Source organism: Malaclemys terrapin, chromosome 3, assembly GCF_027887155.1.
Source record: "Malaclemys terrapin pileata isolate rMalTer1 chromosome 3, rMalTer1.hap1, whole genome shotgun sequence".
NCBI lineage: Eukaryota > Metazoa > Chordata > Testudines > Emydidae > Malaclemys > Malaclemys terrapin.
The window spans coordinates 65,120,351-65,147,772 of record NC_071507.1 but is presented as its reverse complement, the minus strand read 5'-3'; the positions used below and the strand labels follow the sequence as shown (position 1 = coordinate 65,147,772).

General features: G+C 46.4%; 1 protein-coding gene across 3 annotated transcripts in view; it reads left to right on the top strand.

Moving 5' to 3' along the window:
• Positions 1 to 19,480, top strand: part of CDC42EP3 (CDC42 effector protein 3) — a 113,028-nt gene extending 93,548 nt beyond the window's left edge. For 2 of the 3 annotated variants that reach the window (XM_054022479.1, XM_054022478.1), the window contains exons 2-3: positions 12,883 to 12,939; positions 17,387 to 19,480. In XM_054022479.1, the coding sequence (XP_053878454.1) occupies positions 17,689 to 18,459 (771 nt within the window). In that variant the 5' untranslated portion in view covers positions 12,883 to 12,939; positions 17,387 to 17,688 and the 3' untranslated portion in view covers positions 18,460 to 19,480. The remainder of the gene's footprint in view (positions 1 to 12,882; positions 12,940 to 17,386) is intronic. The other variant, XM_054022480.1, reaches the window with a different exon arrangement.
• Positions 19,481 to 27,422: the final 7,942 nt, after the last annotated feature.

Genomic DNA, 27,422 nt, shown 5'->3' with positions numbered 1-27,422 from the left:
TGGTTTTTGGTCTTGTTCTAATTCACAGGGAATATTTGTTCCTCAAGTTATGCGTCTGCCCAACTTGGCATGATTATTCTTGGCAGTTTATGCTTAAAAGAGGCACAAGATTAATATAGTAGGAGTGTTATAGATCAGTTTTAGAAATGTTCTGTCAGAGCAATGGCCTGGTCTACACTGCGACTTTAATTCGGATTTATCAGCTTTAATTCAAATTAACCCTGCAACCGTCCACACAACTACGCTATTTATTTCGATGTAAAGGGCCCTTTAAATCGATTTCTGTACTCCACCCCGACGAGCGGAGTAGTGCCAAAATCGATTTTAGCAATTCGAATTAGGGTTAGTGTGGCCGCAATTCGATGGTATTGGCCTCCGGGAGCTATCCCACAGTGCATCATTGTGACCGCTCTGGACAGCAATCTAAACTCGGATGCACTGGCCAGGTAGACAGGAAAAGCCCCGCGAACATTTGAATTCCATTTCCTGTTTGCCCAGCGTGGAGAGCACAGGTGACCACAGATAGCTCATCAGCACAGGTAACCATGCAGGCTGATAATCGAAAAAGAGCACCAGCATGGACCGTGAGGGAGGTACTGGATCTGATCGCTGTATGGGGAGAGGATTCAGTGCTTGCAGAACTTCATTCTAAAAGACGAAATGCAAAAACTTTTGAAAAAATCTCCAAGGGCATGATGGAGAGAGGCCACAATAGGGACTCAGATCAGTGCCGCGTGAAAGTCAAGGAGCTCGGACAAGCCTATCAAAAAACAAAGGAGGCAAACGGTCGCTCCGGGTCAGAGCCGCGGACATGCCGCTTCTACGCCGAGCTGCATGCAATTCTAGGGGGGGCTGCCACCACTACCCCACCTGTGTTCGTGGATTCTGGGTCGGGGATAGTCTCATCAGCGACGCCTGAGGATTCTGCCGATGGGGTAGAGGAGGAGGAGGAGGATGAGCTTGCAGAGAGTACACAGCACTCCATTCTCCCCAACAGCCAGGATCTTTTTATCACCCTGACTGAAGTACCCTCCCAAGCCTCCCAAGCCAGTACCCAAGACTCTGACCCCATGGAAGGGACCTCAGGTGAGTTTACCTTTTAAAATATAAAACTTGTTTTAAAAGCAAATGGTTTTTAATGATTACTTTGCCTGACTTTGCATTCGCGGTCAGTTCAGCTACTGGAAAAGTCTGTAGCTACTGGAAAAGTCTGTTAACGTGTATGGGGATGGAGCGGAAATCCTCCAGGGACATCTCCATGAAGCTCTCCTGGAGGTACTCCGAAAGCCTTGCCAGAAGGTTTCTGGGCAGTGGATCCTTATTCCCTCCTCCATGGTAGGACACTTGACCACGCCATGCTTGCAGCAAGTAATCTGGTATCATTGCCTGACAAAGCCTGGCAGCGTATGGTCCCGGTGTTTGCTGGCATTCAAGCAACATCCGTTCTTTATCTTGTTGTGTAATCCTCAGGAGAGTGATATCACTCCTGGTAACCTGGTTGAAATACGGGAACTTAATTAAGGGGACAGAGGTGGCCGTTCCTACTGGGATGTTTGCCTGTGGCGGAAAATAAATCCTTCCCTGCAGTTAGCCAAGCGCAGATGGGAAATTGGCCCTGAGTTTTTCGCGTTTGGCTAGCAGGGATCTTCCCTGTTACCAGCCACGCGGTGGGGGGAGGGGTACCGTGATCATCCCAGAGAATTCATGGCGGGAGGGGGGCGGCGGCGGGGGGGGGGGGGGGTTAGTTTGGTGCCTGCAGGGATCTTCCCTGATACCAGCCACGCGGTGGGGGGGAGGGGTACAGCGATCATCCCAGAGAATTCATGGCGAGGGGGGGGGGGGTGGTTAGTTTGTTTTCTGGTGCTGCTGAATGTTAACAGAAAAACCGCAGCACTCTACTTGCCTGAAGGGGCCCAGACAAGCCCCCCCACACTGCCCCCCCCCCCCCCCCCAACTGGCTGAGATTGGCCAGGCTTCTGCAGCACTCTACAGGCTATGCTTGGTATGTGGGAAAGGAGGGTGCAGAAGCTGTAAAACAATGGCTTACCATGGCCGCATGCAAGCCGAATTCTGTTGCCCAGACGTGTGATCTCTAGCAGCAAAGCCACAGGCACTCAGCATTAAGAGGCAAAATGCGACCTTGCACAGAAATCACATGTGCTATGTAATGTGAACAGTGTTGGTCACCGTGAAAGAGTATAAGCATTGTTCTGCAAAATGTAGCTTTTAAAACAATTCTCTCTTTTTTCCCCTCCCTACACCAGCTGCAAATTCCTCAAGCCTCCCTCCTCCATCCCGAAGGTTATCACAGATAAGGCATCGTAAGAAGAGAACGCGAGAGGACATGTTTTCGGAAATTATGGAATCCAGCCGCAGTGACAGAGCTCATGTGAATGAGTGGAAGGAAACAGTTTCATAGTATAGGAAAGAAGTCAGTGAACGTGAGGAGAGGAGGGACCAACGTGAGGAGAGGAGAGACGCTCGAGATGAGAGGTGGCGGCAGGAAGACCAGAGGATGAAGGATGCAACGCTGGGGCTGCTCCGGCGTCTGGTGGAGGTTCAGGAACGGCTGCTGGAAAACAGACTGCCGCTTCAGCCCCTGTTCCACCCTCCCCCCTCCCCATGTTCCGTATCCTCCTCACCCAGACGTGTAAGAACTCGGGGGGGGGGAGGCTCCGTACACCTTCCCATTCCACCCCAGTAGACAGCCCAAGCAAAAGGCTGTCATTTTTTTAACCTTTTCTTTGTGGCTTTTTCCTTCCCAGCAATCCTCCTCCCAAATACCACCCGGGTTCCCTCCCTCTTTTTCTAATCTATTAATAAAGAATAAATGATTTTTAAATGATAGTGACTTTATTTGGTTTGAAAGAAAGCTGGGGGAAGGGGCAGGGTGGGTTCCTTACAGAAAATCAGTCGGTAAAGGGGGCGGGTTTTCATGAAGGAGAAACAAACCGATATTTCACACGGTAGCCTGGCCAGCCATGAAACTGGTTTTCAAAGCTTCTCTGATGCACAGCGCTTCATGGTGTGATCTTCTAATCGCCCGGGTGTCTGGCTGCGCGTAATCAGCAGCCAGGCGATTTGCCTCAGCCTCCCACCCCGCCATAAAGGTCTCCACAATCTCTGTGAAAGTAAGGGGGAGCACACAGCAAGCAGAAATAACAATGGGGAGATTTCTTTGGCTGAGGTCAGAGCAAGTCAATAATGATCTCCAGCGACCTTTTAAACGGCCAAATGCACATTCTACCACCATTCTGCACTTGCTTAGCCTGTAGTTAAACAGCTCCTGACTCCTGTCCAGGCTCCCTGTGTATGGCTTCATAAGCCATGGCATTAAGGGGTAGGCTGGGTCCCCAAGAATAACTATGGGCATTTCAACATCCCCAACGGTTATTTTCTGGTCCGGAAAGTAAGTCCCTTGCTGCAGCCCTTTAAACAGAGTAGTGTTCCTGAAGACGCGAGCGTCATGAACCCTTCCCGCCCAGCCCACGTTGATGTTGGTGAAACGTCCCTTGTGATCCACAAGTGCTTGCAGCACCATTGAAAAGTACCCCTTGCGGTTTATGTACTCGGTGGCTTGGTGCTCCGGTGCCAAGATAGGGATATGGGTTCCGTCTATCGCCCCACCACAGTTAGGGAATCCCATTGCAGCAAAACCATCCACTATAGCCTGCACATTTCCCAGAGTCACAAACTTTCGTAGCAGCACCTGAGTGATTGCTTTGGCTACTTGCATCACAGCAGCCCCCACAGTAGATTTGCCCACTCCAAATTGATTCCCGACTGACCGGTAGCTGTCTGGCGTTGCAAGCTTCCACAGGGCTATCGCCACGCGCTTCTCAACTGTGAGGGCTGCTCTCATCTTGGTATTCTGGCGTTTCAGGGCAGGGGACAGCAAGTCACAAAGTTCCATGAAAGTGCCCTTACGCATGCGAAAGTTCCGCAGCCACTGGGAATCGTCCCAGACCTGCAACACTATGCGGTCCCACCAGTCTGTGCTTGTTTCCCTTGCCCAGAATCGGCGTTCCATGGATAGAATCTGCCCCATTAACAACATGATCTCCAAAGCACCGGGGCCTGTGGTTTCACTGAATTCTGTGTCCGTGTCCGTGTCCATGTCCTCATCATGCTTGTCGCTGCGCTGCCGCCGCCGCTGCCTCCTCGCCTCGTTTCTCTGGTCCTGGCTGAGCATAAACTCCACGAGAACGCGCGAGGTGTTTACAATATTCATGACTGCTGTCTTGAGCTCAGCGGGCTCCATGCTTGCCATGGTATGGAGTCTGCAGTGTTCACCCACCCAGGAAAAAAGGCGCGAAAATGGTTGTCTGCCGTCCGTTGCTTTCATGCAGGGAGGGAGGGAGGGAGGAGGTGAGGCTGTACCCAGAACCACCTGCGACGATGTTTTTTGTCCCATCAGGCACTGGGATCTTAACCCACAATCCCAATGGGCGCGGGAGACTGCGGGAACTATGGGATAGCTATGGAATTGCTACCCACAGTGCAACGGTGCAGAAATCGACGCTAGCCCCAGTACCTGGACGCACACCACCGAAGTAATGTGCTTAGTGTGGCCGCATCCATTTCGACTTTATACAACCTGTTTTTCAAATCCGAATTATCTAAATTCGGATTAATCCCGTAGTGTAGACATACCCAATGTGTGGAAATTTTTACAGTGACTGCTGCAGTATAAATCAAAACCTAAGTGTACTCTGCAGCCGGAAGGTATCTGGTGGATCCAGGGCGACTCCATCCCAGTCACTCCATGGTATTTTTCCCCAGTTGGCCACATGAATTTCTTGCAGCTTGGACCTGAGAGTACTGAGTACTGAGAGGCTGATGCCGTCACAGAAGTTTCTAGAATTTGTGGGACTTTGTCTCTGTGAGGCCCCATGTTCCTTCCCATGTGAGAGAGACCTTTGCAGAGTTTTTGGGACCTGTGCCAGAGCACCACCTAAAACCAAGCCTCATTGGCCCAAAAAACTTGTGGAAAACCTCAAAAAAGGGGGGAGGGGGCAGTTTGTTTTGTTTGTTTGGTGGGTTTTTGTTGTTGTTTTTAAGCTTCCCCACAGGCAAGCAGGAAAAAATGCAGGCCACATGACTGCAAAAACACAACTGCCCCATGCCACAAAAACAAGCCAAAAGTTACTTATAATAACCTGATTTGGCAACTTAATGACTTTTCCTGTTAATATAGATGAGACACAACTACTTGCTTTCCTCTTATCCCATTCAATCCTATTCTTCAGGAAATGGGTGAGGAGCATGTCATGATTACATTATGCTGTTGTTTACCAGACTTTCATCCTCCATCTGTTAATTAATGCAATTTTCCTTAACAGTACTTCAAAAGTAAAATCTGGGTATTCATGTGGATATTGGAGCACTTTGAAGTATCAGCTTTTACCAGAGTTTAAGCTTTGTTCTCAGGACAAAACTTCCAGAAGGAGACCCTATAGAATGCAGGCAGAAAGCAAGTAATATGTATAACTCATACTCCTAGAAAGCTCACTCTCTCACAGATAGGTGATTCAGTCCTAGACCGCTACCTTAATTCCAGGCTGCCTGCAATGCTGTCTTGACAGAACTCATGTTGCACATGTGCAAATTCTGGTTTATCAAGTTGATCAGAGCCACACTGTGAGATGTAACTTTTACCCTGCATAACTTTTTAAATATTGCTCCCCCAAAGGGACAGTGGTTGATGGACACTAGCTGAGATCAGTCTCAAGCTGGTGTGGTAAATTTGGGAATGATCAGAGCCATAGTACGTGGGCAAATTTTTGGGGGGCTGCATCTCAGGAACCAGTTGCTCTAACAACCTCCAGTTTGGACCACAGATCCTACATCAGACCCTCAAAATGTACTTCATTTTCCAAGACAGTCGGAGAGAGCCTGTAGATTGTAGAGCTTTAGAAAAATCAGCTGTTAATGAGCTAGTTCCAGTCTTAATTATAGTGGTGCTGCTGCCACACTCTAGTATTTCATTCTTTGTACCTTATTGTTCTTGCCAAACACAGAATAAGGTCCTAGTTAAATATGCTATTTGAAATTAGGCTGCTTTTTGCAAAGCAGTATCTGAAGCATAACTGTTTTTCAAAGCAATACCAGGCACTCGGAGCATAAATATTTAAGTGGTTCTTTCCAGAAAAAGATAGAGCAGGTACGTTCTATATCAGACCTATAAGTTAATGAGACATGACTCCTATGGAGGACTCTTTACCAAGTCATGTTTACTGTCAGCAAACAGATTCCAAAAGGAAGCGGGAAGAATTGCATTACTCTCTGGCATGGTGCATTCATATCAGCAAAGTCAGAGGCAAGCGATAGGTGACAATGACATGCCCCAGCTAGAAAGGCAGTGTCTGACATGTCTTTCACTTGTATGAGAAATGGACCACCCAACATGCAAGTCCGGTGATGCTAGCACATGTAACTCTCATTGAAATCATGCTTTGGAAACGCAAGATTGAGCCCATTTTTAACACTTCGTTTTCATTCTGTTGGGTTCTCTTCTATATGATGATCTAAAACAAAAATCTTACTGGGTATGTCTACGCTGCAGCTGGGAAGTGTGATTCTCAGCACAGGTAAACAGACTCATGCTAAAAATAGCAATGTGGACTGTGCAACATTAGTGAGAGCTCGGACTAGCCACCTGAACTCGAACCCAGAGGGTTGGACTTAGTCGGCTGGTGAGAGCTGTCGACTGCTAGCGAGTGCCACAATATCCACGCTGCTGTTTTTAGTGTGTTAGCTCAAGCTGAGCTAGCGTGAGTCTGTCTACCCATGCTGGGAATCACACCTCCCAATTGCTGTGTAGACCTATTCATTGAAGTCTGCAGGAAAGCAGAGTTCTTAATTCAGTGCAAGACTTCACCACCTTGCCACCCACGGTGATTTATCTTTTCTACTTTAGTCTTTGGGAAGGGAAGACCTACAACACCGAGAGGAGGTTCACTCTTACCCATCAATAGGGTCCGTACAAATTGTCTTGACTTGTTTTCCATTGCCTTGCACTTTGTTTTGTCACTTATATCTATACAAAGTGTGTACTTGGGCCTTAAAACTTTCTCAACACCCGTGTTTCTAAATCTTTTCAGGTTGCTAATCACTGATTTGAAGTTTTAAAAAAGAAAGACTCGGTCCCCTGACATTTACTATAAAAGTAAGAGTAAAAAATGTCATTGATCTGTGCAAGTGTTCAAGTGTTTTGAGAGAATGATAGAGAATACTGGTGCTTGATAGATAAGGGTGTGCAGGGAGCAAGATTTTTCTTTGCTTTAGACTGGAATAAAATTTTCAAGATCTCATGACCACCAGGACAGCCGTTCATGTTCCCCAGGGGTCCTGACCCACCAGTTGAGAAACACTGATCTAAACTAAGGATTTGTTTTTAATTGTCACTGGTTCTGATCCTTCAGCTCCCCAGTGAGAGCAACTTTCGGAGGCACAAGCATAGATAGCTCTCTGGCTCCAGCAGCCATTTTCAGTATCACAGCAAGTCTAATCAACACAGTGCTGAAAATGGCTGCCACAGCACCTGTGTTAGAGCTACTCTAAGGTACTAAGGCCTCATTTGTACACAAAGCTGCACCGGTTTAATTAAAGGTGTAATGTTCCACAGAGTTGCTTGTTGCAACTCTGTGGGGCAAGCCTAAACCAAGGGAGACCAGATTTAAACTGATGTGGAGTGTCCCCCCACAAAACTGCATTGGTTTAACTAAATTGATGTAACATCACATCTTTAGTTAAACCCACCCAACTTCTGTTTGTAGACAAGACCTAACAATGCTGGAGCTCAAGCAGTGTCAGCAACAGTAGAACTTCTTTTTGGTAAATATTTTCCTTAATGAAGACAAAAGCTTAATTCTTTGCTACCTTGCACCTTGTGTAGTCACTTAGGGTTAAAGCAGTACATCCCCTCTGTTGCATAGTCACTTAAGGCACGTCTACACTGGAAAAGTGAGAGCGCCAAAGGAAAACCGCTGTTGTGTGTTCACACTGACAACTGCCTGCACAATAGCGTGTTCACACTTGCGGTGCTATTCGGAGCGGTGCACTCTGGGTTATCCCTCAGAGCACCTCTTTTGCTGCTAAGACTTGTGGGAAGGCGGAAGGGGTTGCAGGGCATCCTGGGTTCTGTCCCAATGCCCTGTGATGCATTGCTTCACATCCCAGCAATCCCTGTGCTTCTGTCCGCATTTGGCACCATCTTTCAACGGTTTGTGTACTTTGCACCCTGCCTTGCCTCTTTCTGGCTGCAGGAATGGATCCCAAGCTGTTGACCAGTATGCTGTTTGCACTGACCAATACGTCACGAGTGGCAGTGTAGTTATTCCTTAAACTACAAAGGCAAGAGGAGTGTGACATTGATCTTGCCACACGTAGTAGTTATGGCACGAGAACGCTTGTGGCATTCACGGAGATGCTGACCACAGTGGAACGCTGCTTTTGGGCTCGGGGAAACAAGCACTGAGTGGTGGGATCACATCGTGATGCATGTCTGGGATGATGAGCAGTGGCTGCAGAACTTCCGGATGAGGAAAGCCACATTAATGGGACTGTGTGATGAGCTCGCTCCAGCCCTGCGGCGCAAAGACATGAAAATGAGAGCTGCCCTATCGTTGGAAAAGCGCATGGCAATTGCAATGTGGAAGCTGGCTACTCCAGACTGCTACCGATCAGTCGCTAACCAGTTTGGAGAGGAAAGTCAACCGTTGGAGTCGTGTTGACGGAAGTGTTCAGGGCCATTAATCGCATCCTGCTTCAAAAGACCATGACTCTGGGCAGCATGTGTGAGATTGTAGATGGCTTTGCAGAAATGGGCTTACCTAACTACAGAGGGACGATAGATGGCACGCACATTCCAATTCTGGCACCAGACCACCTAGCCACCGAGTACATTAAGCTCAAGGGGTATTTCTCAATGGTTCTCCAGGTGCTTGTGGATCACCATGGGCATTTCACAGACATGAACACAGGCTGGTCCAGAAAGGTGTGTGACGCACGCATCTTTCAGAACATTGGCCTGTTCAGGAAGCTGCAAGCTGGGACCTTCTTCTTCCTGGACCCAAAGATCATCATAGGGGAAGTCTTGACAAAGCCCTGGTTGGGATGATTTAGTTGGGAATTGGTCCTGCTTTGAGCAGGTGGTTGGACTAGATGACCTCTTGAGGTCCCTTCCAACCTTGATATTCTATGATTCTATAAGTCGAAATGCTGATTGTGATCCTGGGAGACCCTGCCTACCCCTTAATGCCGTGGCTTATGAAGCCATACACTGGGCAACTTGACAGCAGCAAGGAACAGTTCAACAACAGGCTGAGCAAGTGCAGAATGACTGTGGAGTGTGCATTTGGCCGTTTAAAAGCCCGCTGGTGATGCCTGTATGGGAAGCTGGATAATGACCAATGACAATATTCCTATGCTTATAGCCGCGTGCTGTACGCTCCATAATATTTGTGAAAGGAAGGGTGAAAGCTTCACTCAGGGCTGGACCACAGAAGCTTGATGCCTGGAAGCTGAGTTTGGACAGCCGGAGACCAGGGCTATTAGAGGGGCACAGCATGGGACCATAAGGATCAGGGATAATTTGAGGCAGCAATTTGAAGCTGAAAGCCAATAATATTTGTTGCTATGCTCAGGATTGCAGTGCTTGTAATGCTAGGAGGTGATGCACATGATGCAAGAAGGGGACTTAACCTAATTACATGTTGCTTTGCAGTGCTCTTTTTGCTTTCACTTAATAGACTAAAGACTGCTTTCAAACAAACACAATTATTTTATTGAAAGACGACCAGAGGAGAGAGTCAAACGAAAAAATTCATCAGCAGGGAGGGGGAGGGGGAATGGAAGGTCTGAAGAGGAGGAGCGGTCCCAGGACAACTACAGATTTGTGTATGTCCAGGAATCATATCCACCACCTCCTTCGGAGTACGATGCAGCAGGTGCTGTACTTCAGCAGAGCCAAACTGCAGAGGGATGGGTGTTGAGTGCAGTGGGTAGTGGGAGTCCACGCTGCTGGACTGTGAGGAGGGAGGAGTGGAATGCTGCGGGTAGAGAGTGGAGCCAGGAGGTTGATAAGAGTGTGGTGGTGGTGTGGAGGGGGCGCATGGGAAAGAGTTTTGCAACAGTGGCTGCAGGCGCGGAGTTCTTCGGTTTGAAGAGCTAGTATCGCCTGGAGTGTGTCCGCTTGGTGCTCCATAACTGTTAAGAGCCGCTCCGTGGCTTCTTTCTGGTGTGCCGCATTCTCCTTTCGTTCCCTCTTCTTGCTGTCCCACCACTCCTTCTTCAATTCCTTTTTCTCAGCGGTGGAGTGCATCATAACCTCATGCATAAAATCCGCCTTAGTTCTTCTTGGACACTTCCTAATTCTTTGCAACCGTGCTGCCGCTGATAACAAAGGGGGAGGCTGGGCTCCCAAGGTCATCTCTGTGAAGTTTAAATGCAACCTTTTACAGAAGCAACACAGACAACACTGTTTCAGTGCTTTTAAAACACAGCCAGTATTCACACACCTGACTGTCACTAACTGGCTGACCCAAGCAAGCACACACAAGTTACAAGACCCCCAAAATGGTGAGTAGCCGCAGGGGCAGGGCAAATCCTTGTTCCCGGACCCTGCTGTACACTGGGCATGTGGCTCTTGGGCACTTGGGGAGAGCCAGCACTGTGGGGAGGGCCTGATGATCATTCCTGTCCCCACACTTTCCACAGGAGGTGATCATTATGGAAGATATCTCGCTGCTGAGGGTTAGCAGGGAATCAAGGGAGGGTCTTCTCCAATCCTGCGGCTTCCACCCTGGCCCCTATGCGGTTCACCTGTGTGCAGCAATGGTTCTTCTCTCCCCCCCCCCCCTCCGCTCCCCCCCTCCCCCGGTAATGGCACAGTGGCGCAGGAAAGTTACCGTTAATGGGGAAGAAACAAAGCAGCTTTGTCGAGGAATGTATGGGAGCTGATTGCCCAGTGTCTCCACAGTTTCCTGGAGATCTGAGGGAGATTCCCGCGAAGTGAGGGAGGGTATTAACAGCCTGCTCCGCCGCTCAAACTAGGCATGAAGTGGGAGACAAGCCTGCTTTCTGCAACCCTCCTGCCCCCAACAACTTCCCAAATCGGATCCACTTACCAGGGGCCTCCTCTCCTGTTTGCGCTTTGTCAAGATCCGACTGCTGTGACTGGCGAGGCTCCTCCGGGGTAGAAAAGAACTCCTGACTGCATGTGTCTCTGGCCTCCGAGTCATCCTCTGCCTCTGGTTCCCCCTCCCTCTCTTCATCCCCCTCCTCCTGGCTCAGTCCACTCTCGACTGGCACATGAGCCAACGAAGTATCCACAGCGTACTTTGCAGTGGAGGTGGGGTTACCACCGAGTATTGTGTCCAGCTCTTTGTAGAACCAGCAGCTCGTGGGCGCAGTACCAGAGCAGCGGTTTGCTTCCCGCCCCTTGTGGTAGGCATTCTGCAGCTCCTTCACTTTGACCCTGCACTGCAATGTGTCCTGGTCATGGCCCTTTCCTATCATGCATCTAGAAATCTGTCCAGAGGTATCATAATTCTGACGGCTGGAGCGCAGCTGTGACTGCACTGCCTCCACTCCCCAAATGCCGATGAGGTCCAGCAGCTCGGCATTGTTCCAAGCGGGGGATTGCATGGAGCAGGCATGGCCACCTGGAAAGACGCGCTGAGACCACTGCATGCCTCACCAAGCAAACAGGAAGGGGACTTTCAAATTTGCAAAGGAATGTATGGGGTGGGGCTGACGGTTGGTCACCTGAGAGCAGAGCAGTAGAGTTCAAACCAATGGCCAGAGAGGTGAGAACAGGCATTGTGGGACACCCTTCTGATTTCAGAGATATCCTTTCAAGTGTTAATAAGTGCAAGACAGTTTTAAGATTGCTGATTGAAAGACTAAAATAATAGCTCCTAGATGTGTGAATTACCCCATTCATTTCAGTGGGGTGGGTAACTGAAATTTTAGTATGACCATTGTAATGGCAACTTTATCTCATTGTTGTGCATTTTAATAGAAGCAACTAAGGTGCTAAGGTTTGATTTGTGTGAGGTGGTTTTCCATGGGGGAAAGGCTGCAAGATTTAAAGATGCAAATAGTTGAATGATTTTTCCAAAAGTTTGATATTTATTTTCATCTTCAACATAAAAGGGGACTCTGTGGGGAGAGCAGACATAGGAGGAATGGAGATATCTAGAGGCAGGGGCTCTAAGTTCCATCTGTCCTAGCCTATCCTTGCAGTTCAACTATCTTCACCACCTGTCTAAACATTGCTGGCATACTTTTCGTCTAATGTTTCATTAAATTGAGGGAATCTAACTAGAGGAAATGAAAACATTTAGGGATAGAATCCATATAAGAAGTGTTTCACACCTTTGGGAAGGGAAGTGGAGAGGAAAGTGTTCCTGAAAATGAACCAATTCCTTTTATTCTCCCTTCAGCTCACTATGACATCAAATATTTGAAGCTTTCCATGCATTCCCTATCACTGACAAATATATGTCCAGTGGGGAGCAGGAGGTGTGATTTTTCTCATGTATTTATGTGGTTTTTCTTTTTTTTACAGTTTCTTTTGAGTTAAACTGGGACAGAATGGGTAAATTTAATCTAAAAGGGCTGGGTTGAGCAGTGTTAGGGTAAATCACTTGAACTGAACTGGTGTGTGAATTGGCCTGAATCTTTAATGGAGTAATTAAATTTGTGGCCTGAATCAAAAGGATGCAAACTCCTTTAGCAGGGAGCAACAAAAGAGCTAAACAATACCAACTGATTTGGTTGGAGCTACTCAGAAGGGATTTGGAGTTATATAAACACAGAAGTTAAGGGATCTTTTCCAGGAAACAGACGTATATGTCCTTCTCTCATATTTTGCAGGGGCTGCTGCCTGCTACAGATACAGAAATCTAGATGGAATTTCAAAGATAAGAGATGGTAAGTTCTTAATTAAGTATATCAGTACTGCTTATATTATAACTAAGGGCTTGTCTACACTGTACTAACTAGTTTGCCCTGACTTCAGCCATCATTGGCCCGCCATGGGTTGTAGCTGCACCAGAGTCTCTGATCTGGTTTGAGTAATGCATTTTCTGTAGAACCCATTTCTGTCTTGCATGATGACTGTATTGGCCTTTGGCTTTGTAAGTAGCATAAAATATATTCTGTATGTATTTTGAGTGTCCAGCTTTTCAAGGGAGTTTGCCATTGTGCTAATTGAGGACCCTATCAATGCATATTCTTGTTAGAGTTGACAAACAGGAGAGTATCTGAATAGCAGTCTAGTACTTAATCCATCTCCTTGTTTTTTAAATTCAAGACAAAGAGTGTCTTGTCAGGGCTTGAAAAATACATTCATCTGGTGACTAAGTGACAAATCTACAAGGCAAGTACAGAGATTGTCCTGTTAAGTTCTGCAGAGTTGAAGATTATTTTGTATGTTTCTAACTCCAATGTATATTAAGAGAACCTCCAAAATGTAAACTGATGCAGGCTCAATGCAGTGTCATTTTGTTGAGTTGGCAGATGCACAGATTCGTTGCTTTTAGCTTTGCCAAGGAGCATCAGAGTCAAGTTAACATGGTTCTGGTCACTTTTGACTGCTGCTATTCAGAACCCTGTGAGCAGCAATGAAACTGAAGATGTCAAATGTATATTGCTTCTGCTTGGGAGAGCTCTGAGCAGCAACAGAGGCATGCACTGGAGTTAATCAGAGGAGAGAAGGCTCCAAGGGTAGGGGCAAAATAGTGGAGATCCTCTCCCTTTTAGGAGGCATCTCCTTCCTCCCAACAGTTTGGGGGTGAGACTTCAGATTTAAGGCTTGTTCTGAACCCAAAAGTTGCACTGGTGGAACTAAAGGTGTGGTGATGTGCCGATCTTGTTAAACCAGTGCAACTTTGTATGTAGAACAACGCTAAGACACCTATTAACCAGAGATAGATATGAAAGGTGGAGTCCCCAAAAGAGATCACTCTAATAAAAGTTTGAAAACCACTGTTTCATTTGTGGACCCCTTTGGAAATCTTAGATATAGTCTGTGGACCCCAGGTTGAAAGCCACTGCTCTAATAGAAATCCCATCATCACCCTCCAAAAGATGGGATGGGTGTGGGTTTCTCACCAGGAAATTGCCGCTGGCCTTGCTGGGGATGGTGATGGGAATCTGCCTTTACCTTATGTATTTACCTCTGCCTAGAAGTCCTAGTCCTCAAAAACTAACTTGTAACTCTTTGTGCAGTGCTGGCTGGGGTATAAACTGAGGCATCCATTGAAAATTTTAGGCTGCACATGAGGGAGGCTTATGCTGACTGTGTAGTTGGTTGATGAGACTGCTGAAAGGAGTCTGAGACAGCATTATAAATGTTTGCTTGGTAGCAAAGAATAGAAGGTAAAACTGCTTGAGTGAAAACAGGGTTATAACTGAATCAAGTACTGAAAATGGGTCATTGAGGCTGAAATGTCTCCGGACTCGTCTCTATTCAAAGTATGCGGGGGGAGGGGGGATTTTTGTTGTTGTTTTATTTTTAAATTGAAGGCGATCCTTTTCACCTTTTTTTATTAAGTTTATTTGTGCCCTTTTTATCTATTTATTTTACCATCGTGCCTAGGAGCCTTAGTGATGGAGCAGGACCATATTGTGCTATGTATAGCCTTGGCAGAATCCGGGACTTTTATCTCAACTATTAATATTGCATTTTTCACTTTTAAGAATTTTTTTTAGCTATTTTTAGTTTTACAGTTGCTGTAAATTTTTTTTTTGGGGGGGGGGGGGGGAGGGGCACGGTATAGATAGGGCAACACCAACAGCGGGGCTGCAGGGGGCTACCAGCGCCAACAGCAGGGGCCCAAGACACTGAGGCGCAAGGTGCAGGGCAGTAAGTGGTCATGGCCTGGCAGAGCAGAGACCCACCCCCTTCCCACCCCCCGGTCAGGACTGCCAGAAGGGAGGATGAGCGCGTGGCCATGGGGTGTTCCTGAACAGTTCCTGCCTGTGGACTGAGCCATTCAGCCACTGCACTGGGTGGTCTCCACCATGGCCGGAGGGAGGTTCATTACTGTTGTCCTCCTCTTCCTCACAGCCCTGGCCAGGGGTCTCTGGTCTGCCTCGCTAGGACTGGAATCTTCCTTTCCCTCACCCCTACCTTGTGTCTGCAGGCAGTGGTGGATTAGCCATGGGCCAATGGAGCCCGTGCCCAAGAGCACCAGCAAAATGGGTGCCCCCGCGTTGGCTTGCCCTGCTCTGTCTGCCCGGCGCTCCTGCCGGGGAGTGGGGGAAGCCCCCATAGCCCAACCCCACTCCTCCCCTGCAGGAGCACCGGGAGGAATGCAGGGGGAAGGGATAGGGAAGGGCCCCACTTGTTCTGGCCCAGGGACCCACAAACCCCTACTTCGCCTCTGCCTGCAGGGATCTGTTATCCCGGGCCCTGCCGCAGTTCCAGGAGTTCTCTGCAGCTCTGCTATCACAGATCCACTCCCTTACTCTTGTTACAGCAGGGCTGAAGAGGCTGGCATCATGGGCCAATCATCCTGAATGAGAGATGAGGTTGGGTGAGGAAGGGTCTTAAAGTTCCTTGGAAGTGAGAACACGTAGCTGACGTTTTATATGATGGAGAAAGGGAAGCCCAGGGAGGGATATGAAGATCACTTTCCAGTGCATGTAGAAGTCACTGGCTAAGAGTTTTTAACGAGGCACTTAGTTCCTAAAAGTGCACACTAGGAAACTGAATAGCAAGAAGTCAAAAGGGTAAATCTTGCAGAGGGCTGACTTTCAAGCTGGGCCAGTCTTGCTTGTGTTGTTTGGCACCAACAGTGAATTACTCCCACAATTTTGCTCCTTCCTGAATGAATACTAGGCGCAGTTAATTGTGGATGTAAAATTTTGCCTGTAAAAACTGGAGGACTGGCTTGAAAATCACACCCAGAAAACCAAGAAATAAAAAAATTAAAGTGAACTTGACCACCTTGCACATAAATGATGTTTTCTGTTCTTAACCATATAGCTTTATTTCTCATTTTAGTAAATAAATCATATTGACCGCAGATAGCATGCAGCCTGCCTGAATTAATTTTGCTGTTAGAACCTGTAGCCTAATTCCATTGACTTCAGTAGACTTTGACCTGGGATATGGTTTTTAACACTTTCTGCACTTCCTTATGTCCTGTGATTTGTTTCAAATGTGCAATTTTTTGAACTTAATTATAATTGAAGTGCTAATGACAACTGTAGTTAAAGCTGAGGTGAGAGTTTCCATTCTATATCTTTTCAGGGGGGAGGGATAGCTCAGTGGTTTGAGCACTAGCCTGCTAAACCCAGGGTTGTGAGTTCAACCCTTGAGGGGGGCCATTTAGGGATCTGGGGCAAAAATCTGTTTGGGGATTGGACCTGCTTTGAGCAGGGGGTTGGATTAGATGACCTCCTGAGGTCCCTTCCAACCCTGATATTCTATGATAACTTTCTAAATTTTTGACCTTTCGGGGAAGCAAAAGAGGGCCTACAGTTAGGCTTCTAAATAAATGATCTGATGCTTTCATTTTCTTGGGGGGAGGCAATGAGAGGTGGTGGGTGCTTAATACTCTTGAAAATCAGGTATCTTATTTAGATGCTTCAGTATGGGGGTAGGAACCTAAATCTAGGCTCCATGGCTACACTACATCTTAAGTTGTCCTAGTTATGTCACTCATGGGTGTGAATTAGCCACCCTCCTGAGCAACGTAACTTATGCCAACTTAAGTGTTGGTATGGTCAACGCTATGTCGGTGGGAGAGCTTCTCACGCCGACATAGCTACTGCGGCTTGCTGGGGCTGGAGTAGTTAAGCCGACAGGAGACCTCTCTCCTGTCGACTTAGCGCGGCTACGCTAGAGAGCTTACAGTGGTGCAGCTGTGCCGCTCGCTGTAAGCCATAGCCTTTTACACCATTTTTTGAAAATCTTGGCTATACAAGTCTAACTTCAAACTTTCTCAAACCTATCTAAATCGTAATGTGTATAGGCCTCTGTGTTAAAGTATGTGGGTTTTTGTTTAAAAAGTTTGAGGTTTTTTTTCTTTTAAATGTCAATGTAGAAATCTTTGAATATCATTGCTGCCTCTCCAGATTGAAGATGACTGACAGAGTGAGAGAGAAACTGAGATAGTGAGTTTACCAAGTGAACTGTGCTCAGCAACCGTGTCTAAGGAACTCTGACTTCAAAAAACTATGAAGTCAGGAAGAGGTTAGCTAGCCCTTGTTAGACTAAAGCCTTTTATCCTGCTTAATGAAGGGAAGCAACATCATAAAGCTAATCTGTAGGCTGGAACTGTCAGTACCATTACTAATTGTTTTTGTAAAAGCAAGGCTGAGTGAACCATGAAGAGTAAGCTAATAACCTGCTTTGTTTCCCATACAGGTTTTCTCAGGCTTTGGAAGTAATAGAGTACTTGGTCACTAACTCCTCACCTGAAGGACGGTTGTATGCTTAAACTTGGAAAGCTCTACGTTGAGGTTCTTCAGCTCTCTTAATTCCCAGATTCTCTTTCTCAGAAGAAATGGACCCTGGTTGTGAGAGGCATCCAGATCAATAATGTGACAACGATAACATTGAAAGTCTGCTGGAGAAGAATCGCTAATTCTTATCAGAAGTGGTTTTTTTTGTTGGTTTTTTTTATCCCTTATAAAACAGACCAGACCACCTCAAAACCTGCAAACAAAATGCCAGCTAAGACACCCATCTACCTGAAAGCTGCCAATAATAAGAAAGGGAAGAAATTCAAATTAAGGGATATTTTGTCTCCTGATATGATCAGTCCACCACTTGGTGACTTTCGCCACACCATACACATTGGGAAAGAGGGACAACATGATGTTTTTGGGGACATCTCATTTCTGCAAGGAAATTATGAGCTGTTGCCTGGGAATGAGGGAACACCAAGAGTTGGTCAGTTTGGTGGACATAATGAGTTCTTAAGGGCAAACAGCACCTGTGACTCCATGTTTACAGAAACTCCTTCACCCGTGCTCAAAAATGCCATCTCGCTTCCTGCCATTGGTGGTTCTCAAGCCCTTGTGTTGCCCTTATTGTCACCAGTGACATTTAATTCAAAGCGGGACTCCTTTGGGCCATCAAAGAATGCAAGGCTTAGCTGTGAGCCAGTAATGGAAGAAAAATTGCAGGAGAAAAGCAAACAGTTGGAGAATGGGGAAATGTACAAAGATGACATCCTATGGGAGCCGAATGGTTCTGGGTCACATTATATTAATGGCAGAGAGAGTCATTCATCCAGCCTTTCTGAACAATGCACTGATTGGCAAACAGTTGACTTACTTGATGACAGTCATCTCTCGTGTGAACTAACTAAGGCAGAGACTAAGTCAGAAGAATCCCTTTCAGATCTTGCAGGCTCGCTTCTTTCATTGCAGCTTGACCTGGGACCCTCACTTCTGGATGAGGTCCTCAATGTAATGGACAAAAATAAATCCTAGGACTGTTGTACTTTTTTGCCTCTTTGTAAATGATACATTAAAAAAAAAAACCTGAAGAATATATATATTAAAAGATGAGCTGTATTTGCAGTTGTTTGGGTTTTCTAAAAATCTTTAAAAATATTTTTTTATGTTTTTTATGGGGTTTTTTTTAGTATGGTAAACATCTCGTAGCAAGAGGATACATTTTAATAAAAGTTTTCAGCAACCATACAAATGTCTTTCAAATACCAGTATTAGTTATCAAAAAATTAAGAAATGTTGTTTGGGGATAATAATACTACTTGTGACCATTAGCTTAACTGATCTTCAGTGGCTTTTGAGTAATCAATCTGTAAGCATCAGACTAGAGATTTATGAGGTGAAGAATAAATATTAATTATTTCAACATTGCTTTACATCTAAGATTCTTTCTAGAATCTTAAATTGTTTAAATTAGTACTATTTCTTTTAGCTGCACTGTAACTAGTTTTTCAGTGTTAAACAATTGTTCTGTGTTCAAATATGAACAACTTGGGGTTATTCAATTTAAATATGGGTCAGAGCCTCAGGTGCTAAGGATCTGGCCCTATATCTATAGATCAGATCATAGACCATATGTTGTAAACACAGGTAACATAAGCAAAATATTACTGTATTTAAATTATTTTAAAAGTTAAAATATATATTTTTGTGCTTATTTAGCTTTTTTTTTTTTTTTTTTTTTTAACTGCAGAGTCTACATTTACGGATAGAGTATCATCAAAGTAGTTGCTTGACTTCATTGGCGGTCCTCTGTAAACTGTATTTTTGAGTGTTTGAAAAAATATGTATTGATAACTTGGCTTTTTCCTTCATTTACTACCAGAAATGCTTAAACTTGCAACTGATTGTCACCTTTTAAAGAAGGCACTGATTATTCACCATGTGTAAAGAGACTGTGCTGCAATGTGATGTTTTGGGAAATGTGGATCCTTAACTACACTACATACATAAATTGCATAGATACTCTGAGCAATACAATAAAGAATAAATGTTTGAATTCCCCTGTCTCTTTGTGATTAAATACATAGCTCTCACATGAAATATTGGGCCTGATTTAGGCTTGTCAGTTTTGGATGGGTGTATTCCTGGAGATTTCATCACATGACATCTCTAATTAAAGATTAATCTTTAATTCCTGGAGACTCCAGGACAATCCTGGAGGATTGGCAACCTGAGGGCTGATTGTCCACTGCATGCAGCAACATTAGTGGAAAATGAGTCATGCAGGAGACCGAGTCAGCCCCATTATCTTAATTAAGTGTTAGTCTCTCCAAAGTTAAAAGTAGATAGAAGTTTTACTAAAAGGTCAAGTCTTTCTAAGCTAATTAAAAGAAAACTAATGCAGATGAAAAGAGTTTTTAATTGCAGCTGAGGGGTGAGGTTCTATTCTCCACCCAGCTCCCTTTGTACTGGATAAAAGGGCCAGAGTAGTATAAAGACACCTTAAACGCCCATATTTAGATGGGGAGGATTCCTCCAGTACAGACACAGCCATAAAGTTTCCTTTTGAGGACTTCATTGCAAGCTCCAGCCCCCCTGTAGGGGTTTGAGTTTGGGGGAGGAAGGGTATGTCAGGTGGGGTTGAAGTGTATGGTGCTGCACAGATTCTGGTTGCTGTGAGAGAGAGAGAGAGAGAGAGTGTGTGTGTGTGTGTGTGAGAGAGAGAGAGAGAGAGAGAGAGAGAGAGAATTGTGGCAGGGAGAAAGCACAGAAACCAAAATTTTGCAAATGAAACTTGATAATTTTGGATAAACAAATGGTTCCTCTTCAAAACCTACAGAACCAAAATAACTTTCTGGGGGTTTTTTGTGGGTGGGTGTTGGTGGATTAAACTAGCTCTAATTACTACTGCGTGGAATCAAACCCTTTTGCCTAGACCGATTGTTGGACTTCAATTAGGCCCTACCCAACTCCCAGTTGGATAAAGGACTCCATGAGCCTATTCAGGGCCCATTATGGAGGGGCATTCTTCCCTAAGCTGACCGAGGGAAAATCTTCAAAAGGACTACAGTTCAAGAATGAGACTGGGCTATTCTCTTCCCTATTGGACTGTTTCTGAAAATTAGCCTGAGGAGCCATTGAGGCTGGCCGCCTTTGGCTCCCTTAGCACTGATGATGGACTGAATTCTGAGGATTTTCTTTTAAACCCATGTTTTTCCTTTTGCGCAAACTTTGAGATTCAACAGGAGTTGCCCCGCGAGGACTGAGTAAAATGGAGAGTCTGATCATCTCCTGCAGAACAAACTGGGAACAGGAGCTCTGCAGCTGTATTACATTTGTATGGGGAACTTTGTGGGACTAGTTGGAGAGAATGCATGTACCATCACCCATACTTTGGAGGCTTACAGAGATTCCTGGTGGAGTTGGGATTATGATGAGGTGCTTACCCCAGGCAGCCTGAGTAGAGGGAAAGAGCCAATTAACCCTGTGATAGGCTCCATGTGGGGGAGAGTCAGGGCTAATATGCTTTTAATTGATGAAGAAGCACAGCTGGGTGAGGGGAAGGCTTGCAGTCACTCTGAGTTTAGAGAAGAAAGAGAAGAAACAAGGGGGAAGCATAGAGGCTCTGGGATCCTGGCCATAGGTGCTGACTCCATGGGTGCTCCAGGGCTCAGCCGATTAGCTCCTCCCCCTCCCTCCCAGTGCCTCCTGCCCACCACAATCAGCTGTTCAGGGGCATGCAGGAGATGCTGGGGGGAGGGTGCAAAGTTGAGGGCAGGGTAGAACGAGGTGGGGTGGGTGCAGGAAGAGGCAGGGTGGGGCTTTGGGGAAGGGATAGAGTGGGGGCGGGGGTGGAGCATCCCCCACGAAATGACAAAAGTCAGCATCTGTGATCCTGGCTCTGAGGTAAGGGCATACACCTCGAAGAGGGTGGAGAAGGATTCCAATCAAGACAAAGTAGGAAGTAGCCCAGAGAAACTGCAGCAAGGTTTGAGAAAGTGCAGATCTTCACTGCTTCCTGAATGATCCCTGGGCTGGAACATGGGTTCCCCTACCCGCCAGTGGGGAAATGGCACAGGCTAGGTAGTGGAACAGAAGATTGGCTGAGACAGATGGCCTAGTGGGACTTCGATTCCCCAGAAGCAGAGGACTGTAGTGACCTGGCTGGAGGGCTAAGCCACAAAGAGCACCCTGACTCATGCAGAGAGAAAGAGGCTGTGGTTCACATGAATTAGTGACAGAAGAGGGGATTAGACCTGGAAGGAGCTAGTCCCCACAGGCAGTTAGAAGGCAGTGCCCCAGGGAGGAGTGAATCCCATCACAGGAAGGATGGGGGGGAAATATGCAGCCAATGGTTCTGTAGTAGGTGAGATCCCCACATGAAGGAAGGGAGGGTCTGCTGGCATGATCGCACCGAGGAAAAACCTTTCCTCTAATGGGCATAAAGGCTAAAATCCTGAACCCATTGAAGTCGATGTGAGTTTTACTATAGACTTCAAAGAGGCCAGGATTTCACATAAACACTGTTATAAGATGCTTCTCTAGAACTGACCTCAGGAATATATATTGTATCTGTCTTCCAGGAAATAGTGATAGAGCCCATGGATGATCCAAATATTTTATCACCCTCAAAAAGTCCATTAAAGATGGCTACTAATTCCAGCCATGCTACAAGTTTAGTTTTAAAAAACGTTCTTTCCTAGTTTCAGAAGGGTAGCCGTGTTAGTCTGTATCAGCAAAAACAACGGGGAGTCCTTGTGGCACTTTAGAGACAAACAAATGTATTTGGGCATAAGCTTTTGTGGGCTAAAACCCACTTCATCAGATGCATGTTTTTCTTTCCTACACTCCCACCCCCTAGCTACGGTACTTAAATGCCCCCTTTACTGTAGTAGTTGAGCACCTGATAATCTTTGATGTACTTCTGACAGCACCTGTGTGAAATGAGGCAGTACTATTATCCCAGTTTGTACAGAGAGAGAACTGAGGCCCAGAAAGGCTACATGACTTGCCCAAGGTCACACAGGAAGTCTGTTGGAGCAAGGACTTGGTTCCTGAGCTCTCAAGTCCTAGGCTAGTGCCCTAACCACAGGCCATCCTTCTAACCCCATCATCGTTATTCTGGAAAGTTCTTCCAGGCTACATACTGAGAGTCTCCCATTTGTAGCCTGGCAGTGTGGGAAGGGGAAAAGGCAATTTATTATACAGAGAAGAGAGACCACAACATCATGGAACCTCTCATGAACTTGGTAGTTCTAATCTTTCCACCTACCAGTTGACTCAGCACTAGTGTGTTTGAAAGCTATGGGGAATATGGAAGAAGGATTTTGAGTTTCTATAACAGACTTGCTCTTTCTCTGTGTAGGGCAGCTTCACACAAAACCAGGATTTGCAACCTTTCCAGAGCTTGCATTTGATCTGAAGTGTGATTTCTTTGTATAAATAAAAATTGTGAGGCAGTTGGATCATGCTCTTTAAGAAAAATCAGCCTCTTATGCTGCTTTTAAGGTAATGTGGTTTTTAGAAAGTTGTTTTTCACTCCAGGTTAAGCTTTCAACTAGTCTTCCTACTGACTTAGCCTTTTATGTTTCATGTTCTTTTAATAAATCCCCTGCCCATTTTGCTGAACACTCAACTCATTTTGTTTAAACAGCTATGTACAGTGCTTAATTTGTGCCAGGACTGAATCTCAGCACCTCTAGGCTTGGCAGTTCATAGCCCCGGCACCTTTGGCTGTGTCAGTTATGAAAGTAAAAAATATTGCTTGAGCCCTGGCACCTCTTTCATTACAAATTAGGCACATAGCCAGTGCCTAATCTTAACCATCAGTTCTTTTTATTTGATCTCGTAATTAGACTGCTGAATGAGTGACATGGCCTAGAGACACTGTCGTGGAGTAGACTGATCTAAAGCCGCAACCCTGATTGCAGGCAGAAAGGATGGTGAGGATGGAAATCTCTTCAAATGCACATTTGCAACTGAAGCAGAAGGTAAAGGAAGTTAAGGGGAAAATAAGTTGCATCATGTATAAATGTTACTTTTTTCCAAGTTCCCCCAGCATGAAAGTTTCCCTAATAGCACATGCTGGATCTGTGAATAAGCTTAGGTTTGCCAAGCATACATGTAAGATTTACAGCACATTTAAAAATCAAACTGGATTCAGATTGAACGTAATTTTTAAAATGCACACTTCTGTAAAACACCTCTGTTTTACCCAGCTCTGTCTAGCCTCATCTGACATTGTAGCTGTCACAATATGCATTGTCATAGAATCATAGAATATCAGGGTCATCTAATCCAACCCCCTGCTCAAAGCAGGACCAATCCCCAACTAAGGGTATGTCTACACTACAAAATTAGGTCAAATTTATAGAAGCCGGTTTTATAGAAATTGGTTGTATACAGCCGATTGTGTGTGTCCCCACATAAAATGCTCTAAGTGCTCTAGTCGGCGGACCGCGTCCACAGTACCGAGGCTAGCGTTGACTTCCGGAGCATTGCACTATGGGTAGCTATCCCACAGTTCCCGCAGTCTCCGCCGCCCATTGGAATTCTGGGTTGAGATCCCAATGCCTGAATGATGCAAAACAGTGTCGCGGGGGGTTCTGGGTACATGTCGTCAGGCCCCTCCCCCTCCGTCAGAGCACCGGCAGACAATAGATTCGTGCCTTTTTACCTGGGTTACCTGTGCAGACAACATACCACGGCAAGCATGGAGCCCGCTCAGATCAGCTCACCATCACCATATGTCATCTGGGTGCCGGCAGATGTGGTACTGCATTGCTACACAGCAGCAGCAGCTAACTGCCTTTTGGCAGTAGATGGTGCAGCATGACAGGTAGCTGTGAGGCTGGCAGCCGTAGGACTGCATTGCACCAGCCCCTTGCCTTTTGGTAGAAGATGGTATATTACGACTGGTAACCATCATTGTCGTACTGCAGTGGCTGTCAATCATGGGCACCTGGGCAGACATGCTACTGTCTCGATGATGATGGCTATCAGTCGTAGTATGCTATTTTCTGCCAATCGCCCAGTATTTTCTGCTAAGCACTCAGAAGAGGCCGAGGGCGATCTGGGTGCTGGCAGACATGGGGCTGGCAGACGAGGGGCTGCATTGCTACACAGCAGCAGCCCCTTGCCTTTTGGCAGAAGATGGTATATTACGATTGGTATCTGTCATCGTCGTACTGCAGTGGCTATCAGTCATGCTGCACCGTCGGCTGCCAGCTTAAGATGTAAAAAATAGATTTGTTCTCTATTCATTTGCTTCCCCTCCCTCCATGAAATCAACGGCCTGCTAAACCCAGGGTTTTGAGTTTAATCTTTGGGGGGTGCCATTCTGTGTGACAGTTGTTTGTGTTTCTCCCTGATGCACAGCCACCTTAAAAACCTCTAAGGAAGGAGATTCCACCACCTCCCTAGGTAACCCATTCCAGTGCTTCACCACCCTCCTAGTGAAAAAGTTTTTCCTAATATCCAACCTAAACTTCCCCCACTGCAACTTGAGACCATTACTCCTTGTTCTGTCATCTGCTACCACTGAGAACAGCCTAGATCCATCCTCTTTGGAACCCCCTTTCAGGTAATTGAAAGCAGCTATTAAATCCCCCCTCATTCTTCTCTTCTGCAGACTAAACAATGCTAGTTCCCCTCAGCCTCTCCTCACAAGTCATGTGCTCCAGCCCCCTAATCATTTTTGTTGCCCTCCGCTGGACTCTTTCCAATTTTTCCACATCCTTCTTGCAATGTGGGGCCCAAAACTGGACACAGTATTCCAGATGAGGTCTCATCGAGGTTGAATAGAGAGGAATGATCACATCCCTCAATCTGCTGGCAATGCCCCTACTTATACAGCCCAAAATGCCGTTAGCCTTCTTGGCAACAAGGGCACTGTTGACTCATATCCAGCTTCTTGTCCACTGTAACCCTTAGGTCCTTTTCTGCAGAACTGCTGCCTAGCCATTTGGTCCCTAGTCTGTAACAGTAAATGGGATTCTTCCATCCTAAGTGCAGGACTCTGCACTTGTCCTTATTGAACCTCATCAGATTTCTTTTGGCCCAATCCTCTAATTTGTCTAGGTCCCTCTGTATCCTATCTCTACCCTCCAGCGTATCTACCACTTTTCCCGGTTTAGTGTCATCTGCAAACTTGCTGAGAGTGCAGTTTACACCATCCTCCAGATAATTAATGAAGATATTGAACAAAACCGACCCCAGGACCGACCCTTGGGGCACTCTGCTTGATAGTGATTGTCAGTGATGTTTGAACTCATTCTGCTCCATTTTAATGTTTGGTACATAGAGGGCCTGATTTTCCATTGCTCGACTCTGCCCCTTGTGTAGCCACTGATACCGGTACAAAATGGATGTTGAGAACTACCATTTTTTATTTAGTAAGTGACTGACAAAAAAAGACCTTTAACAGAACAGGGTAATGCAGAACTGGGCCCAGAGTATCTAGAAAACTATTACCACAGTGATGGATGACTCAAGATACGTGTGACACTAGATCTGAGCAGAGAATTAGCTTCATAGTCCTTCTACTATTTGCACTGGTAGGTGTCAGTAAAGTAAAGGCTGCAGGGGTTAGGATTGGGAAAATTTACTCTAGCATGTGCTGGAAGCTATCACTAGGTGAGAAGAATGGGATGCAACATTTAGGTTTTAAATCCAGCTGCTAACATGAGTTAAAAGCAGAGCTGCTGTGTCTTCACTGATATTGTAACCTGGTTTGGCTAACCTGAGTTTAAAACACCTCCCTTCCCCCCTCTCCCGTTTTTTGGGGGGGGAAAGAAAGGGGGGGCAGTGTAGACCTAGCCAAAGAAATACAACACACTTTGGCAGCTGGGATGTGAGTTGGTTCAAGGGCATATGTCACTGCTGGAGTATGTGAGGTAGGTTAATAAGGCTTTGTCTACACTGGCAAGTTTCTGCGCAGTAAAGCAGCTTTGAGCGGTGTAACTCCTGAGGTGTACACACCACCAAGCCACTTAGTGCGCAGAACTGCACAGTTGCAGTGTTGTAAACAAAAAAAAAAAAAACAAAAAAAAAAACACCCCAAGAGGCGTACAGCTTTCTGCACCGGGGCTACAGCGCTGTGGTGCCAGTGTAGACATCCCACAATGGCTGTTCTCGCCTCTCTGGTCATCGGTTTGAACTCTACTGCCCTGCCCTCAGGTGACCAACCGTGAGCCCCACCCCTTAAATTCCTTGGGAATTCGGAAAATCCCCTTCCCGTTTCCTCGGTGACGTGTGGAGTAGTCTCAGCGCATCTTTCCAGGTGACCAGCCTGCTCCACACACCAGGCAATCCCCTACTTGGAGCAATGCCGAGCTGCTGGACCTCATCAGCATTTGGGAAAAGGAGGCTGTCCAGGCCCAGCTGCGCTCCAGCCGTAGGAATTATGATACCTATGGACAGATTTCATGATGCATGACAGAAAGGGGCCATGCCCGGGACACACTGCAGTGCAGGGTCAAAGTGAAGGAACTGCAGAACGCCTACCATAAAGCGCGGGAGGCAAAACGCCGCTCTGATGCTGCGCCCGCGAGCTGTCGGTTCTACAAAGAGCTGGACATGATACTCAGTGGTGACCCCATGTCCACTGCGAAGGCCACTGGGGATATTTCTGTGGCTCGCGTGCCAGTCGAGAGTGGACCGAGCCAGGAGGAGGAAATCTTGGATGAGGATGGGGAGGGAGACCCAGAGACAGAGCATGACTCAGAGGTCAGAGATACATGCAGCCAGGAGCTCTTCTCTACCCCAGAGAAGGCTAGCCAGTCACAGCTGTCGGAGCTTGGCAAAGTGCAAACAGGAGAGGAGGCCCCTGGTAAGTGGCTTTGATTTTGGAAATAGCTGAAGCGAGTTGTTGGGGGCAGGAGGGTGGCAGAAATCAGGCTTGTGTCTGTGTGATGCACGTACCACCACATGCCTAGTCTGAGTGGCGGAACCGGGTGTTGATTGACTCCCTCACTTCACGGGAATCTGCCTCAGAGATC